Below are 19,396 nucleotides of genomic sequence, written 5' to 3' on the forward strand. Positions count from 1 at the left end.
CCCGTCCAGCCATCACGGAATGATTAATGATGAGCGGCCCCATCCATGAACCCCGTACACCAATGACTACCTGACACCTGCGGACCGGGCCAGAGCTGTGACTGACGCGAGGCCTGTGCTGTTTTAGAAGCACGCGGGTCTGTTTACTGTACTTCTAAATGTTCACTGTGTTAGTCCTGAGGACAGAGGATACAAACCAAAGCTCACATGCAAAATTAAACGGCGCACAAGAATGCAAATGGCTCCGAAGAATAGTCCTATATAGATTCGTTCATCCGTCATTGCAAAAATGATGTTCAAAAATGACTTAAGCCAAAACATACAACCGACTATTTATTTACACAGGTGGTCCATTGGTCTATAGGATTGATGGGGACAATTTTTCCAGGTCTCCACCTGCACATTGCACAGCACCAGCCCTGTCACAACAATCACAAACAGCCGTGACCCGTGATGACCCCACTGCCATCTGTTGCAGCAGCCGTAGATCCCTGCTGATGAGCGAGGGTCCATTAGTGGCTAGTGCAGAAGCCCCTGTAAGTCCCCCCGCTGTATGACAAAGCATGAGAGCCTCGCACCCGTACAATACAGATGCAGAGAGTGATAGCACCTGAAAGATCAGGGTAAGTGCTTACTATGTGAATGTGCACCGGCCTGCCGCAATCTTCGCTAAGAGCCCCAGCTGAGCAGCCTGGAAACCGAAACGGATAAAGCACCTGACCCGTGTGGGTAAACGAGCCGGATGGTGGCCAGTCTTAGTGAATTCTCCAAGGAGGGGTGATGGTGCTGGTGCTGGGGGACGGTTGTGTTATCTCCATCTTAATGGTTCCCACCCTACTCACCAATCACTAAGGTGATACTCCCTCCCCCAACCCGTAAAAAGGAGACACCTGATCCCTGTTGGGGTTCCACATTCAGTCCCCCCTCCCCCAGGCATGCTCGGCCCTGACCTCTGACCCCTACTTTGCAGGCTATTTATATGGGTGCGTACTTGACCTGACAGCTACAGCGAGGGGTGGGGGCGGGGAGGTTAAGCTCTACCCAAGTGACAGGCCTGAAGGAACTCTCTGTACTGAGTTCTGCAGAGATGAACTCATTACCGGAGTTAATATCGAAATGAATGACATCAATGATGGTCGCTTGAAGGGACAGTTCACACAAAAATACAAATTCTGTCATTATTTACTCGTTTTCACGTATGACTTCCATTCTTTTGATATTTTGATACATGTCAGTAACCAAACAACACTGGCCTCCATTGACTTCTTCAAGATTTTCTTTTTGGGTGAACTACCTTTTTAAATACACTTTGAAATAGGATGACAGCTCGGTTTTTCTAATAACAAGCTGCTTTTAACCAACATGTGTCACAACAAAACGATATACCGCCGCCGTTTATAAAATTGCAATGTAATGTGGCCACAGATCTACTTGAGTCAGATGTCAGATGTGGAGTCAGTAACCAAGCACACAAACTCAAACATTCAAAATTCATTCAAAGTCAAATTCATTTAAAAAGATTAATCACAGAGTCTCACTTAGCTGTTCTATAAATTTAGATAACGCACTGCAAAAAAAAAAGAATTTGGTCTTGTTTTTCTGTGCAAATATCTAAATATTCTTAAATCACGATACACGAGAAGCAAAAAAAGGACTAAACAGAATTGTGCACTTAAAAAATATATATGTCGATGGCATTAGAAAAATATTGTGTTTTCCCTTTGAATTTTTTTTTACTCCATTGGCAGATATTTTTTCTGTTTTTTAATACTTAATGTTTTTTTAAACATTAGTTAAAATATAAATGATATTTATAAGTTCAAATGGACATTGCTTCCAACCAGAATCAAGTTTTTGTTATAACTATACAACTTTCAGTTATGAGCAGCTTCAATGTAAAAAATGTATGTGCTCATTAATCAATTTCAACTTCATTTAATTCATTTTCAAGTTTTTTAAGTCAGTTTAATATAATTTAAATTCAAGTGACTTTTGATGTACTGCAACTTAAAAATGTAAGGCAGCTTTTGAACTAAAGCTTTAAAAGGATAATTCACCCAAAAAGGAAAATTCTATCATCATTTACTCACTGTCAGATTGACAGAATTTTCATTTTTGAGTGAACTATCCCTATAGCTGTATATATATATTTTTTTGTAGTTTGGCAGGCAGTTCACTTCTGCTCGTACATAATAAATCACATTAGACATCTGAATGGTGCAGCATGTGCTCACAACCTGGCACTCTTTGATAACACAGAAGCCAACAGCGGGGGTCCCTAGACACCTTAATCATGGGGTAACATGCAATTTCATGCATTCTGACTTCTTTACACTGTTAAACGTGCTGGCTTCTCATGCTTAACATGGTCAACTTGTGAAAAAACGAGTTGGACGTATGACGTAGTATTTCTGTGCTCAATACACTCCCCCAGCACTCCAACTTGTTTCGGAAAGTTGTTTATAAGTCTGGATCCCTGTTTCGTAACAGGGATCCTATTCCTTTTATTGGATATTCTCCTGGAAAAGCACGCCCACACGTCATCCACCAAGCAAAAAAGCACGCCCACACGCTAGCGTGAGAGAAAGAGCACGCCCACGAAAGAGAACGCCCATCAATGCCGCTTCACTCGGGTGATGAATGTTATATAAACGATGGATATAACGCTGGATTTGGAGAGCGTTTGAAACTGATAGATGGCGCAGTCCCAGCGCTAAAAGATGCCGGACATGAACCGCATGCGGTAAGTCAAACTAAGTCATATGTCTGTGGGTTTTTTTGGGCAATCAGCGCATACGTGCATAATGTAAACAACACGAAGGGATTAATGTGATGATGTATTGTGTTCCTGGGCGGCCTCCAGCAGCTCGTCTTTTTCCAAAAATAATCGTACAGATGTGTCTCTCTTTTATAAATTTGATCAAACTAAATACTCTTCGAAGATACGACGTATGCAATACTACTGAACAGGAACTAGTTTATATGAGATTTGCAGAAACTGCGTGTGTTACCCCACCTTTAAATACAGAGAAACGCGAATACATGAGTTGTCAAAGAGACAAACCCATGCGTGTACAATGATGTGTTACGGAAGAATTTTACCCCTTTAATTTATAGAGGAAAAGAGCAAAAGGAAACACGCCAATAGCTGAAAAATGCAAGTCAGACACGCATACAAAGCTTTAGAATAACATCCTGAAGTGTGTATTTTTAGTCTGGAAGCAAGCTCTGAGCCTTACCGCCTGCATGGGGCAATCGCAGGCCCATATTGTGGTCCTACATCTAGAAAAATTTCAAGTCAGCACCACGTGAAAGGGCGTCCCCCCCTTCTAAAGATCCTACCGTTGATGTGTGATGCAGGGACAAGGGTCTTCGCCGGGCGATGGGACACCTGTTTTTGAGAAAGATTACTTCGCTTAGTAAGCCAGACAAAATATTGATTTTCAGATTTTCCTCCCTGACGCACAAAGCCCGCTCGGATTAGAGGGTTATCCCCTCTTTGGCCTCAAATGGACTCCTTAATACCTCTCATCTTATCATTCGGACCCCCTGCAGCGAGCCATTTGCAAAATCACAATGATATTTGCAGGAAAAATGCAGCCGGCCCACACATGCTTCAAACGTCGCTAGACGCGTTGTGTTTTTCCATTGGCCGTAACGTCAAACAGTGATGTTTTCCTGGAGAGATATGCCATGTATAAACTGTGGGACAAAACTGGCTCCATTGTTTGGGCGTCGGGGGCGTACGGCACTCCGAGTCACACATCAGTGCGCTCGGCAAAGCAAGACTTGCTTTAACAGAGAGTGTCTGGAATTCCTCTGCGACCTTATCTACCACACCGCCAGCATCAATAATACAGTGTTACACTGTTAAAGACAGATAAGCCCACCGTGGTCCGCATCTTCTCTTCACGCCCAGAAACGACTGCGTGCCTTATTTTTACAGAAGGCTCAACACTGACATCAAATGGTCAGATGCTGTAAACGCACCCTGTGTGCGTGATTCAGTCTCTGGTGGGGTCTGCTGTAATTTTACCAGAAAAAAACATGGTTGTCCCCCGCTTTGTGGTACAGCTAAGAAATATCGATGCATGATTAAATATACAATGTGTTGTAGATGAGTCACTGGATTTTCTGACAGTGTATAGGCAGAACAAGATGATGCTAACCAATAACAGACACACACGGTCTTAAGTCACCTCAGAGGGCTTTGTCTAACCGATCAGTGGAAACTCTGAGTAACGCTATATAAGAGCTATTGTTTTGCTCCAGAATCTACTGGGGCTTCAAGTGACACTCCCAACACAACAGGCCAACTTTTGTGCTAACCGTGTAGCTATGCGAATATGTAGGAGACACCCGAACACAACATGGCTTTTTGCTAACTTATCTGCAGCAAAACACCCAAATGACATCACTTCCTGTTTGCTTGTGAAGAGACGTTAGTGACAACTATAGCAAAGACATGACAAGTGCAAATCCACTCATCATGAACAACAACACAGTTAAGCCTTTCCGGCTTTGAAAGCGTTTGACCTCTGTAACCTTTAAAAGTTTAGAAAAAACTCTTTCTAGGTGTAAACTGGTAAATATTTTCAATCAAGACATTCAGGACAGACATAAACAGCTAACAAGGTTAACAATGACAGTTTATTTGCACGAGGTTGTCAAAGTTCATTCATGTTAGTTTTTCAATTGTCAAATTTCAGTAAATGAGTTAAATATGACTTGATTTTAGATTCAAACAAGCCAATAAATACCAGAAAACATCTCGGAACCTGTTGGTAATACTTACTTAGATTTGTGCTGTTGTTTTCCCTCCAAAATGATGTCACTTCCTGTAGGATGATGTCATTGAGTGCCTGGCTTGTTAAAGAGATATTACAAAAGACTTTGCGGTACAGAAACAAAACCTTTGAGTTTGTTGTGAACTATATTTTGCATGGAAATGATATCCATAAAAATGCTAAATTATTTATTTATTTGTAGAAAATAGAAATAGGACAAACCGGTCAAAATAATGAAAAAAATGCAATGTTTCCAGATCTTGATGTAAACAAGTTCATGTATTCAGGTATGTTGAAACAACACAATACTGAGATTTTTACATGAAATTCATGAATATAACCATGATTTTTTTACAACTTACATGTTTTCTTTTATGGTAATATGTCTCATTTTTATGTATTTTTTTCGGATGTCTGTTGACTATAATGCTATACGTAATTGTTTTGTACCATGTATTTTCTTTTTCCTGTATGTTATTTGTTCAACAAATTGTTATGCAGTATGATTGATATGAGAAAAATATATATTTGATCCAATACCGTATATGGTAGCAGGTATGATCTGTAAGCTTGGACAGCCCTGCCGATCCTTACAGCTTTATCAGTCCTAGAATCATTTTGAAAGTGCATCGTTTTATGATTTTTTTTAAATATATGCATTTCAGATTTTCTTAGTACAATTTATAATGTCAATCTTTAATGTCAGTATGTATTGTACTTGAGGACGCACGGACTGATTCTATCCCAGCATGATTTCAATGTGTGATTAGTGACCCAGAAATAGTGTAAAATATATATTCTTCATTGTGCGCCATCTCAAAATTGTTTCTTGAAAATTAATTCCTACGGAACACATACAATGTATAATGCACATTGTACGCTTTGGGTAAAGTCAAAATGCAATTTGTTCTGTATTGTTCTCTAAAACGTATTGTACACATTACAAAGGTTTAGTTGTACATAAAGTCAAAAGAGAATTACAAATAATGCATGCGAAGTTTTCTCTGTTGGCCCGATTCCATAAATGACACTATACTATAAAGTTTGCAGGTTTTCTAACTTATTTCACATGTGATAATACAGAAGTTTCATCTTAGACTCCACTGATAATGTGACAGTAAAATCAATCTAACTCAGAGCTGTTAACACTTATCAAGTCAACATTGTGTCATATGTGATAAGAATTATACAAACACAGACACTTTTTTATAGCAACAGTGTACTTTTTTTATTGTAACTGATTTGGATCGCTCGTTATTATATATTTTTATTTGCCAAAACAATACAATGAGGCTGTAAAACATGAAGCAAATAAAAAGGACGTGGTTCTGTACAGCAATAGTAGCTCATTCACACATTCTAAGTCTGTTAACAAGTGGACGTAAAAAAATATAATAATACAACACTGCTGGCTAATACATTGAGAGGTGGGGAGCTGATTTTGCTGGAAGATCTCTTTCTCTGACTGCCAAGAGATTCCAGAAAATCTGCCATATGTCATTTTTGTGTGGTTGTCTTCGTATGCGATTTGTTTTTTTCGTAACCTATGCACCAAATGAAATGTCCAGGCAAGCAAAGCAAGTTATAGGTATTCTACGTCTGCGTAATTATTCACGTGTGGACCCATATGGAATAGACACCCGCAATGATGGAAGATCTGCAATTTCCTGCTCTTTGCATGTTTTTGTTGCATATTTTGGTTAATTCGATCATATTTTCCACCAGCAATACATGTTACACACACTCTTAAAAATAAAGACGCTGAAAGGGTTCTTTGCAGCATTTTTGGTTCCCCAAAGAATCATACAGTCAAGAGAAAACCTTTTAGGAACTTTTATTTTTAGAGGTGCACTCTATGCTTCATTAAACAATTTTAAAATCCAGTTTTTCATCATTCTGCAGATCCTCTCTCGAAAGCAAAGTGTCAGCTCTATCTGGGCCAACAATTGTTAGACTAAGTGAAGCAGTCATATTTATTTCATATTTTATTTTTTTCTTCAGCTCCTAATTATTAAGTGCTTTGCTTTTCTTGGAGTAGTTTTTTTAAGGCTGAACAAAGGGCTTACTGGCAACCAAACGCAGTCTATAGTATCTGCATCGAGTCAAAATAGACCCCCCCATGCCTAAAACAAGCCGCCGTTTGCACGCCGACCAGACGGTAATCATTACTCAAACTAAGGCATACACAAGTAAAATAAAATCTTTGGCAAAAATGAAGTATTTACATACAAAAAAGAAAGACTTGTTTTTTTTATTCAGCCTAAAGCCACCCCATTCTGGCTGGCACGGGACACGAGGGAATCAAACCAGTTTAAGGGAGACATGGAGATCCTGTTCGTCCATCGCTGGGGACGTTCGCATCAAATCACAGTTAAAACACTGCAGTATTTATTTTAAAGTAAATTTATGTTCCGTGAATGTGGGGTGGGGGGGGTGCATAGATGGAAAACATGGCTAGCAATACCCGTCAGTTCCTCAAGATGGCAGTATGAAACAAAATACTGAATTCTGACTGACTACTGGGAACGCCGGGTTACATTTACACACATTTAGTCATTTAGCAGACGCTTTTATCCAAAGCGACTTACAGATGAGGGAAACAATGGAAGCAATTGGAACAACATAAGGACAACAAAAAACAGTGGGTTACACTGTGGGCTGAATAATGGGAGGGAAGGGATGCAAAAATAATATTAATAATAATACAAAAATAAAGACACGTTTCCTTACTTTTCTTTACACAAAGCCTCTTGCAGTAAACATATCGGCCAACTCACTTTGTAACCTTTAGATGTATTCTTTAAGTATGAGATAGTCGTCCAAAGCGACGATTTCTACTTCAAAGCCTACGCTCCTTTAAAGCCAAAGAAAAACTGAGAAAATAGTGACAAGCTTTCAAATACATACACTTTACACCATATATAATAGAATGCTTCTCAAAATGACATGATATTTTGAAATATTAGCCAAAAAAAAGTATTTCTTTCAAAGGCTAATCTTTATGTAGACTATACAACATATCTATGGGTAAATGAGTTAACATGAAAGAGAAAATGTAGCAAAAACATAATACAATAAATATTCAGTAAAATCACTTTTTTGAAGTATTTTATATATGTACTTAGCTTACTTTGGGGTAGAATGATACTGTGTGTGTGTGTGTGTTTTTAAGAGAGGCATAAAGATGGAGTGACAGACACACACCTTCTGCCGGAAACACAACCATACAACACGCTTCTGGAGAGAAGAGAACACACCAGTGGATGATGGACACCTGCATCACACCGAGGTCAACAGAAACTAAAGACTGATGTATGAAAGATGCTGTGTGATGCTGCGTCAACCTCGCGAGTCGGAATTTCCAACCTCCCACACAAAAATAAATCCTATAGTATACTTCAGTATTTACCAAACTATGGTAAAATTACTTTTGTTTTTTTGGACCCAACAGTAGTATACTATTGTAGTACACAAAAGTACAGTATACTACAGTACTTACTGCAGGTTATCAGTTTATTATAGTTAATACTACAGAATGCTATAGTATACAAGAACAAAGTATAGTAATCACTACAATGTACTGCAGTTTTCTGTAGTTTACTATAGTAAATACTGGAGTATGGTACAGTTTGATCATGTGTATGATCTACTTGCATTGAAATCCACATCAAGACTTGCGACATGAAAACTTCGCACAGACATGTCTAAAACACAGACAATAATAATGACTTGTGTGTTAATACCATGTATTTGATCATTTCTTTGCCTTGTTTCTATACTGCTTTGTTTTTTCTGTAAAGCGGCTTTGCAACAAAGCACAATTGTGAAAAGCTTGAAATAAAATAATCAAGCAATTGCGTAACGTTGTTTATCCTTGATGTGGTTGCAATAAGCCAGGGTCTTTTGTTTATGTTTTCATCTTCCGAGTGTCAGGCAATGGGACAGCATTGTGAGTGCTGCAAAATCTGAGTTACAGATTTTTCCAAGAGTTTCCAAGTTGGAAGTCTGACTTTTTCAAGCAGTAAGATGGAAATTCCGACTTTCTGAGGCGAACAGAAGCAGCATGCTTTAAGATGCTTGGTGAAGTGACACACCACTGGACGTGTGCGGATCTGAAATGGTCTCGTGTGAAAAACAGAAGCGGCGTTTAAAAGGAAAAGAGTTTAAGTTCTTATCAGTTCTTATGTACAGTTTCTCAAAGCAGTCGTGTCTAACCAAGATCTATCATGAATGATGACTGGGTTTGTCCTGACTGCTCTCTCAGCTTTGGTACATCAGCCCCCAAAGTCTAATTTCAGCCTCCTCTTCGACCCTCTTTTTACGTTTTCTTTTCCTTTTTTTCTTAAAAAAAAAAAAGAGCAACAAAATCACTGACATCATTTCCACCTTCCCTCAAAGTGAGATGAAGACCACCTCCCCTCTGCACGTCATTCCTCTACTCCCACGCTGCACTTCCTCTATCCCGCTTCCTCGTCTCCGTCACACACGTACACGCAACCTCACACCCAAACGAACGAAAAACAGAAACTCAAAGAACTCAAAACGAAACAAACAGAAAGTCCTCCAGCGAGCGGCGTGGCGCGGGAAGCGTTCACCGCTTCTGAGAGCCGAGCATCACTTTTGAGACGAAGTTCACGATGGCCGTGGCCGGCTGATCGGGATCCATTTCGGCAAACAGGTGGCTCACGTTGTCGGTCGTGCTGCCTTGCTTCCTGGCCACGAAGCCAAAGAACCTGGGAAGCAAAAGGTGGTGTTACTCGAGTAAAAAATTCCAAACGTATTCATCAGTCTGACACACTGCATGTACTGTGACCTCATACAGTAAATCATAACACGTGTGTGTGATGACTAGCAAGCTGACGTGAGGTTTCACGCTTTTAGATCAAAGCAGACATCACTATTTATAATGACGCTCGTGAGAAATGCACACTATCCCATGATGCAACAGGCCGGGGGAACCGTACTGGGAACTGCTGCTCAACTAAGCTTTCGTATAACAGGATGTTCAGTATGAAAAGCCGGTCCTTACTTTGCATTCCCACCGTCTGGTTTGCTCCACCTGCATAAACAAAGCAATTCATGTAAACATTGTTTTTATTTTGTGTTTTACGGTCAGCTTTTCGATTGTCTGATCGATTTGTTAAGTAATAGCACACAACAGTTACTAAACGTACTTTCTCTCCTGGGGGTCGATATTACAGAACGTGACGGTGTTGATGGGATAATGACGTCTGAAGAAAAGCCTGTTGAGAAAAGTCACGTTTTTTATTTACGAGATAAATCCGAGTGAATAGAAACGCAAGTAGAAAAAGAAGAGATAGATGACTCACTTTCTCTGGTTGTCAGTAAGCGTGATGCCTTGTGCCGACACCTTGAAATGAACAATCGTGGCTGTGGGTGCCGGGTTGGTCGTCATTGTTTCTGAGATTGCCTTAGCAATGGCCTGAGGCCCGGTCAGGGACTCCATATCCACAGAGTTCAGGTACAGAACATTGCATGCTGGGAAAGACAAGAAAAACATGAATCGATTAATATGCATGAGCCAAAATCTAATGTACTGAACACATTTGAAAAAATCTCTATTTATTTGGTGAATCTCATCAAGGCATCATAAACAAACATGTCATTAAAATATTTGGCATTTGCATAATCAGGTGGTTCTCAAATTGGAAACTTATGTGGGTCAGGTCAGGTGTAACGCACTTTTGCCTAAACACAGACACAGATGTTCAGTGGGGAAAAAATCTATTTCAGACACAACACTGTTTGAAGTCCAAGTCAGAGGATTTCAATGCAGTTTGTGTTTTTTTATAGCAATTTTTCACTTAATCACCTTTAAAACGACAAGGTATTATTTAGCAGTAATATAGAGCAGCATTCATAGAAAGACGTTCAGATTTGTATTGAGCACATTTTCTGTAGTTTCAAATGGCCTAAAATTGAGAACCACTGATTTTTGTAAACCCATGCAGTGCATTTGCACAGTCATTGAAGAACATGCCATATTTAATAAGACAGAAGGTTTTGAAATACACTCAAGGCTTTGACAAAAGGAAGTGCTTTGAACGGTTTGAACAGACAGATAAAAGTGCTCCAGAGGTCCCGTCACATGCACAGAATTAAGAGAGAAGTACGGCCGTCTCTCTGGATACAGCAGTTAAACAAACCACAGGTAAACAAACATAAAACACGCAGAGCATCGCTGGCTTTACCATGGGCTTCAGTAGAACTCTTCTGCCCTAAATCATTTCCACAGGAGTGACACCAGGGTGGAGGAGAACATTGATTTAGAGTTGATATCACATCATAACCAACACACCATCAACCAACAATGACTAAACATACATCTGACCTGAGAGGTTTTCTGATAATATAACTTATTCAGCCGATTTCAAAATTTGAATCATAAACTTAACGTTGGGACTTTGAACTGTGGTTCAAGAGGTAAGACTTTTGGGGGGGCATCATTCCAGGGCGGTATGTAAAGTAGTGGCCAAAATGATGTCCAACTTTTGAAAATTTATGTCGTCACCATTTATTCAAATATATTATTGAAGACGTATTAAGAATTTTGCAGTTATGTGTTGTGTAGTAATGCTTGTAGTATAAAGTGAAGCTCAGCTATAAGAATTTAGGGAGGCTTGACAAAAAGTTACACAAAACACATTTCACAACTAAATTATCATAACCAACAAAATGAATGATAAAATTGTAGTCAATATAGGCTTTATATGTGAGCTTTTTTATAATGAACATTTCTATACATTATGTAAGGGATAATGTACGGCCAGCCGGTTGTTATCGCAGAAATAAGCCCCGACAGTGTGATCAGGACCCGACGTGAAGCGATAACAACCGGCTGCTTGTACATTATCCCGCTTATTACACGGCTACTTCCCACATGAGAAAAAATTTGACATGAAATGTGAATTTGAAATATTTTATTAGCTCATTTTTACAGAATGCAGACCTTCCGCGAGGAAAGCCGTGTAGTTTCGGTTTTTAGGTAAGAAACGACGTTCAAATGCCACGAACAAGCAATTTGGTTGAATCATTTGTAAATATAATGTCACATATGTTATTAAAGGACATATTTATATTTCATTTGTCAAAAAAAACTGTCAAAAGGATTTGCTGCATCCGGGTTACCGTGCGTTATTAGTTTTGAGAGGTTGTTATCTGGGAATAACGAACCTGCAAATGTCGCGACTGGCCAATCAGAATCAAGCATTCCAACGAGCCGTGTAATAATGGTATAATATCATAAACTGGTATGAAACACTATAGTTGGCTTTTTTACCAAATAACTTTTTTCAAATAAACACTAGCCGAGTTTAGTTTGATTTCATTGAATCTGAAGCAAATATTTAGCAAATATGCCCTCCGGACATCATTTGGCCCATACTGTATGTAAGAGCGCATTATTTAAGGTGTTCTTTTTAAGGTGGAACTATTTTTCAAAGAAAAATTTGTTTGTTATTTTTAAACTGAGCGTTTAAAGGCCAGAAAAATGCTGATGACAGAACCAAGTTTGTATTAAACCCTTTATTATTTGGCTTAGAGCCCATATTGGCCAATATTACTGTATATGATCAGCTCACCTGCACCCTGTTTGAGCATCTCAGCGGCCGGGTTAGCTGGTGTCGCCGTCTCAGGCGACTCCTCCAGAGGATCTGAAAAACAACATCCGGTCACACTTGAGAATTGACACATCTTCACATTCAAAGAGCATGCTTACCAGCTAATCAAATGAGCACTATGACCTGGAATTCATGCCATGCTATGAATCAGTGTCCTGACTAACAGGCTGTCACTCTCTGTGTGAAAAACCAGAGAGGCACACATAAAGGTCTCGGGTCTTGTGCCCGCTGACCCCTGGATGGCATCTAGCAGCTGGCTGAGAGCGGCGGCCAAACGAACGACCTCGGAAAATATTCTCCATTACTCACGGCAGGCAAACAGGACGGGAAACATACATCATTTGTGACAGAGCGTCCTGCTATCTGAGGTCACGCCGAGACCTGACGGTACAGTATGAACACAGGAAAAGGTACAGTAACGTGTCTCACCTGTGGTTGGTATCATGAGTTTGCAGGGTAGAGCCAGTGGTGTGATGGAGTGCTGGTACACCAGCGCAGACAAGCAGCCTACACACGCACGCACACACACACACACACACACACACACACACAGAGAAGATGAAAACAAAACGAGGATCAGATTTATGAGCAGAAATCAGAAGAGGGCATACTTTACTTTATAAGCATCCCGAGGCACTCAAACTTTCACGCTCTGGCTGACAACCCATAAATCTGCGCGCGGTTCATTCTAGTCTCAATCGCCGTTGGGGAAAGTCGTGCGATCGCTGTGCTTGCGTGCGGCACCACGGGATGATAATACTGGCAAGTGCTTAAACCTCTGCTCCAGATATTTGACTATATTAGGAAAAAGGACACTCGGGGGAGACTTCGGACAAATGTTTCTCACCGTTCATGATAAATGGCCACATGTTATCTCGGCACAGAAGGAAAACAGTCCAGGGTACCTCCCGGATTTGAAGGAGTCCTTGTTGCCATGTTTAAATGTTATTATCAGCTTCTGAACTCCCCTTCCTTATGTGAAAAGATTCTATCTGTGATGAAAATGAGGGTCGCGTAACAGTTCACCCAGAGTAAAAATTCAGGAACATTTACTCACGCTGCGAAACTCGTTTGACTTACTTTCGTACGCGGAATACAAAAAGTGTTTTCTTTTAAGTGTGCAAATGATATTTTCATCTATATAGTAGTGAAGGCATGCAGTCTATCTGAAATGACAAAAAAGTATCATAAAGCATCATTAAATTACGCCATGTGACTTGTGCACTATACCATAATTGCATTATAAAATGGAAATGGACGGTTTTCTTTTTTGATGTTTCACCGATGTGCTGTGAATTCAAAACTCTGTTACAGGTTTAGAATGCCATGCAGGTGAGTAAATAATGAGAGAATGTTTGTTCATTTCTGTGTGAACCGTTTCTTTTAGCAGTAGGTGTCCTGGCAGACGTCACGTATCAGAGAAGTTTCTGTGAGCCAACAGATCTCTAACACGAGCACTTTTCTCCACAAGATGGAAGTCCTGCCAAATGTCTCTCACACCTGCTTTCGTTCTCACACATCACGCTTTTTTTTTGCCTTCTGCTTTTCATAACAAGCACACGCTTACGCAATGGTTACCGTAACAGGCTGTTTTAACACTTATGGAAGCTGCCCGACACAGAATTTTTCTTTTCTTTTTAAGATGTACAACAATGAATATTGAAGAAGACAACGTTGAACGCAGAATGCTAACCCTCTTAGTAATGTGGTCAAAAGACACTTTATTAAAGCAGGGACCGCCTCTGTGCACTTTATATGACACCAGCTGTCGTTGGGACGACATGTGTTCTACAGACCTCTGGAAGCCAAATGGACAGCTTGATTTAATGGGATGTAAAAGAAAGAGAGGATATTCATGTACAAAGTTGTGCTGAAGAGCAAAAATCACACAAACGCTGAATCTACAAGTTTGACATAATGGCTCTCACATTAGTTAACATCAAACGAATCCAGTGTCTATGTACTGAAGCTATATTCTGTATATAGAGAGTATATTTTGTTTAATGGCTGGAATACACTACAAGACTTTTTTTAAAACTAGACATCATACACTACAACAGGACTTTTTGAAAGTTTCAGATAGAAACACACTAACTGATCAAATCTGCAGACTGGCACAGACCTTCTGCAACAAGTCCAGACTGAAAATCTGGGCCAAATCTGAGCAAAAGTCTTAAATTGACTTACCGAAGTAAGGCTCATTGGGGCAGCCCTTCAGTCTCACACCCTTTGGACTCGTCTCAATCAGGAAATGTCTCACCAGCTCATTGGTGACGTCTCCAGCTGAAATGAAGGAAGAATAATAAAAGAAATAAAAGAAAACGCAACAATAATTACAAAACAGCATTAAAAGGTTTGAAAAGTAGACCTTAAGGTGTATTATTGTGATAAGCTTCACATTTGCAGTATATGCTACCACAGTTTTTTTTACGATTGTGAAAATATTCCGAGCCAAAAGGGTTTATGCTTAAAAAAAATCATAGACAAATTTAAACTGTTAAAATTAGTGCTGTCAATCGATTAAAAAATTAATCTGATTAATCACACATTTTTTGTTATTAATCACGATTAATCGCAAATAACATTCGTGTTTTTAAATATACTTTTACATTCTAATAATTTCACATTTCATCTTCAAATGAATGAAGTAACAACAGATTTCTTTAACAGCATCATTTTATGAATGAAAGTCAACATTCTGATATTAGTACTGCAACTGATGTCTCCATTAAATTGATTATTTTTGATCAATTTTAACATTAATTATAGCCATTCAACGGTATAATTGAGAGCTCTCATGTCTAACAGGTAGGAAATATACAGAAATTGAATGAAGTTCTCAAACACTTTACAGTCTTTAATGCTAAATTGTAAATTAAATACAGAAGTAAAGCTACAAAACACATTGATTTCCTCTTTTCTTTTGTTCGTTGATTAACAGTAGTGACAGGAGTCACAGCAGCAGGTTTAAGAGCTGCCGCTCTATACGCAGATCTGACGCGCTTTCCCATTTTCAAAACTCTTTGCATTCATTAAAGATTTTATTTAACACGTTAAAGTCTGTGCTTACGAAAATGCTCGACAAAACGAGTTTTCTGGCATAATCTTGTGTGGTTTTATTCATTCAAGAACGAAAGAGTCTGACAGAGATTCACTGACGCGGCCTTTAGCCCGTGACTGTATACACCAGAATGGACCTCGCGTTGTGTTTTGCTAGAAGCTGTCTATCTTCACTGAACGCGTCAAAGCAGCTGTTTAAGTGGTTTAAAGGCCTTTACATGAATAAGAGCATGATTATATAATGTAACGCCAGACAAAGGATGACAAAACAAACGGGTGCTGCGTTAAATATTTGTAACGTTGAAATGTACACATATAAATGACATAATTCTGAGTTTGAGGAAAACGAAGAAAAAGCAGCCAGAAAATGTGCAGAACACATAAAAAAAAGTAAAATAGCTTGAATAGAATTGATTTATTTGCTCGACACGTTCACTGCATAATTTGAGTTGCAGATACACTTTTGTGATATATCATGGTTTTGATAACTTCATTATTATCGTAAAACTTATAATGAACACATTATTGTGGGAAAGTAAACCCTGACAGGATGATCAAGACCCCAGTGTTGTCTAACCCTGAGAGGATTTGTTTTGCATTTACTGTAATTGATGTGGGAAAAAGGAGGCCAGAGATTGCGACAAGAACATTAAACTAGCAAAACAATTTAGGAAATTCATTGCCAATGATTATAGACAATTACACAGTTTAGCAGAAATATCTGACTGCAGAATAGAACTGAATATTTTGCAAAGACGTACAGTAATAATACTAACAGGTTTGAAAGATGTGCTGTAGCTTAACCACCGTGTTTGTGTTCTGTTTAGTATTTGTCAGTACATATTTTCATGCATGTTGTTGGGTGTGCGCGTGTCTGTTGCGGGAACAGCAGGATGATGAGTCACAGGGGGTCCGATCTCCTGTCTGGAATACATTTGGCAAATTATTATAGATGGCTTGTAGGAGGCGCATTAAATACCTTTCTTTGTGGGCTGCACGGTCGGCGGTGCAGAAGCAACTTTCATGGCCAGGCCGTAGGCACCTCTGAAAGAATGACTGTCTCGAATAACAAAAGCTCCAGGGTCTTGATCCTTCAGCATGTTGATCGCTACAATGAAGTGGAAAACATTTCACTAAAAGATCGCTTACTCCTCCTTTTGTCATTCATAAGACATTCTGTGGTTGAAAGCAAAACTCTTTTTCATGCAAAGAGAAGATTTATGAGACTTCTATGGTGCTTTGGAAAGACATACGAGTTTAGAAAAGTGAACAAAAAATGATACGATTTAAATATTTTGGGAAACTGGTTGTTTCCAAGAAAGCTTTAATATGTTAAAAAATTGCTACAATGTGCCCTGCAGTTTTACACATACACAGACAGGGAGCGAAGGAAGGAAAAGAGCTTGTTAAGGAGGTTTATTCCTTATCGTAACAGCGAGTTAATGAAGCAACGCATGCAGATGTTTAACTGCGCACATATGTTGAGTGGCGTGTGATGTCACTGCATGTGCACGCATTTATAGAGGTCTCCAGCACAGATGATGCAATCCAATAAGAGCACCAGATGTGCAGACCAACAGCGACTGACCTCATACAGGGTGGCTTGAGCAATATTTCACTGTTCATGGGAGTCACGAGCCCCCCACGGTCGAGACTAAATATAGATAAATGAACCCCAAAACGCACAGGCGGTGCCCTCACCTTGGTCTCTGGAGATATCTGGTTTATACCAGAATTTGGACGTGTCCTGGACGAACTTTACGTTCATCCTGATCTCTGGACTTCCATCTGGAAAATGAAAAATGTATTTTCTTTGGTTTAAAACGGTCCACTGTGCTAGTAAACAAACACAATACTCGTTCAAAACAATGCAGACATAACAAGCACAAATGGTAATTCAATATCATATATTTTATACTAAAATAATATAAAGAAATAAATATGAATATTGTTTATAAATAAACAACTAACAATAATTTATAAATAAATAACTAAAAAACAAACATATACAGTTCATAAATTCATTTTTTTAAATAAAATGATTAAATTGTTGAAAAAAAAACGACAGCCCCTTTAATTCCTTCCGGATTATACGTCAGGTCTTACCGCACATGTTGAGTTTGGAGAAATCCGGAAGAGTGTGGAAGAAATGTACGCTCGGAGTGCTGCCTCCACTGGACATCGGCGAGGACATTTTCCCATTTAGCGTTCCGTAGGACAGGCCTCCGTTGGGCCGCTCGCCGCTGGACATGCATCTCTTCTCAGGAAGCTGCGGTTGCATACTGGGGCTGCCCTGTCTGAATCCCGCTCCCTCCGTGTATCCGGCGGGAGAGATGGGGAAAGACGGCGTAGACGGCGGCTGGTATCCAGAGGAGCTGCTTTGGCGCGACAGAGCTCCGTGCCTCTCTTCCGGAGTGTTATAGCCACTGTATTGTATTGGGTGTCTGTCCAAAATAGGGCTCCCTTGCGTTATCGACGAGTGGTGTCCGAGAACAGGACTGGCCTGATTGGGATGCGGCAGGGAAGCCTGTCTGGTCAGGATGGGGCTGCCCTGGTTGGCCTGCGTGACGGACGGCTGTCTGCTCAATACCGGGCTGCTCTGACTGGGCATAATGATCTGTTGATTCAGAGCCGGCTGTCGGCTGAGAACCGGGCTGCTCTGAACAGCCTGTTGACCCATTGGCTGTCTGCTGAGAATCGGGCTACCCGGAGTCCCCTGGTTGGTGGGGTACTGTCTGGTCAGCATCGGGCTGCTCTGTGTACCCTGGGACACCATCGTGTGTCTCCCTTGCATGGGGCTGCCGGCCATTCCCGGCGGGTGACTGTTAGCTGGCTGTCGGCCCAGGACGGGGCCGTCCTGATTGGGTATTCTGTGCTGAATGCCAGGAACAAATGTCATGTCGGGCACGGCAGCGTAGTGTCTCGTAGCAGGGCTCCCGGTGACGGTTTGTGTGGTTGTGGTGATGTTTTGGACGGTCTCCGGTAGGGATGGGCTGTAATCAGGATGGATATAGCTACCCAGCATGCTGTTGGGTGTGGGGTAGGAGGGTGTGGGCATGCGGTACATGCTTTCGGGTGGCTGGGAGTGATAGGCGGTTTCGACAACAGCCTGAGGTGGAGAATTCATCATCACTCCACTATCGACCAATGCGCTCTCACTGTCAAACACAGAAAACAAGTGAAAAAGTTGGAAACGCACAGATGTGAATCACAATATTAAGCCAGGAAAGGGGTCGCTTACACTGCATCGGGGCTCTGAATAGGGCTGCTGGAGGACAGTGGAGCGTTCGGGCTGTGGGACGGGCCGGATGGATGAGCTAAGCTGTCGTATGTCGGGGGCACGGGTGAACCGTGTGGTCCGCCCGCCACCACTGCTGCTTTGGCCACAGACTCCACATAGCTACGAGGCTCTGCCAAAGAGACACAGAGATATTGGTGAGGTCAAGTATTCCAAATAGTCCAAACTGAGCACATTAAAAGCATCAACACGGTTTCGTAGACAAGGCTTATGGCTAGTCCCAGACTAAAATGAATGTTTGAGCTGTCTTAACTAAAAATTAATTGCCCATGCATATCTTAATATACAGTATATACAGTCAGTGCCATTGTTTTGTCTCAAGATGCACACCAGTAATGTATTCTTCTAAGGCATTTTTATAAAAGCGACTTAAAAATATATAAAATAACCAAACCAGAACAAGAGACAAGATCTAAAATAAAAAATAAAATAAAATAAATAAATAAATACATATATTAAAAAAATATAAAATAACCAAAGCAGAACAAGAGACAAGATCTAAAATATAATATATATATATATATATATATATAAAATAAAATAAAATAACCAAATCAGAACAAGAGACAAGATCTAAAATCATGATATAATATATAGTAATATATATATAA

The 19,396-nt window shown here is 40.2% G+C and overlaps 1 protein-coding gene and 1 long non-coding RNA gene across 20 annotated transcripts in view; both read right to left on the reverse strand.

The window, feature by feature from the left end:
- Nucleotides 1-4,828, reverse strand: part of LOC130556210 (uncharacterized) — a 31,739-nt gene extending 26,911 nt beyond the window's left edge. Inside the window, exons 1-2 of the long non-coding RNA XR_008963196.1 lie at nt 4,796-4,828; nt 3,240-3,391 (exon numbers count right to left, since the gene is read on the reverse strand). This is a non-coding gene — a long non-coding RNA (uncharacterized LOC130556210). The remainder of the gene's footprint in view (nt 1-3,239; nt 3,392-4,795) is intronic.
- A 1,161-nt stretch (nt 4,829-5,989) lies between these two features.
- Nucleotides 5,990-19,396, reverse strand: part of tns1b (tensin 1b) — a 182,928-nt gene continuing 169,521 nt past the window's right edge. For 17 of the 19 annotated variants that reach the window (XM_057336913.1, XM_057336911.1, XM_057336909.1 and 14 more), the window contains 12 exons: nt 18,729-18,897; nt 17,594-18,645; nt 17,189-17,275; nt 16,467-16,595; nt 14,615-14,710; nt 12,857-12,934; nt 12,389-12,460; nt 11,000-11,026; nt 10,118-10,286; nt 9,962-10,030; nt 9,817-9,846; nt 5,990-9,520 (listed from right to left, as the gene is read on the reverse strand). In XM_057336913.1, coding sequence (XP_057192896.1) covers nt 9,379-9,520; nt 9,817-9,846; nt 9,962-10,030; nt 10,118-10,286; nt 11,000-11,026; nt 12,389-12,460; nt 12,857-12,934; nt 14,615-14,710; nt 16,467-16,595; nt 17,189-17,275; nt 17,594-18,645; nt 18,729-18,897 — 2,120 coding nt within the window. In that variant the 3' untranslated portion in view covers nt 5,990-9,378. The remainder of the gene's footprint in view (nt 9,521-9,816; nt 9,847-9,961; nt 10,031-10,117; nt 10,287-10,999; nt 11,027-12,388; nt 12,461-12,856; nt 12,935-14,614; nt 14,711-16,466; nt 16,596-17,188; nt 17,276-17,593; nt 18,646-18,728; nt 18,898-19,396) is intronic. The other 2 variants (XM_057336907.1, XM_057336923.1) reach the window with 1 other exon arrangement.

This window comes from Triplophysa rosa, linkage group LG6, assembly GCF_024868665.1.
Source record: "Triplophysa rosa linkage group LG6, Trosa_1v2, whole genome shotgun sequence".
Classification (NCBI taxonomy): domain Eukaryota; kingdom Metazoa; phylum Chordata; class Actinopteri; order Cypriniformes; family Nemacheilidae; genus Triplophysa; species Triplophysa rosa.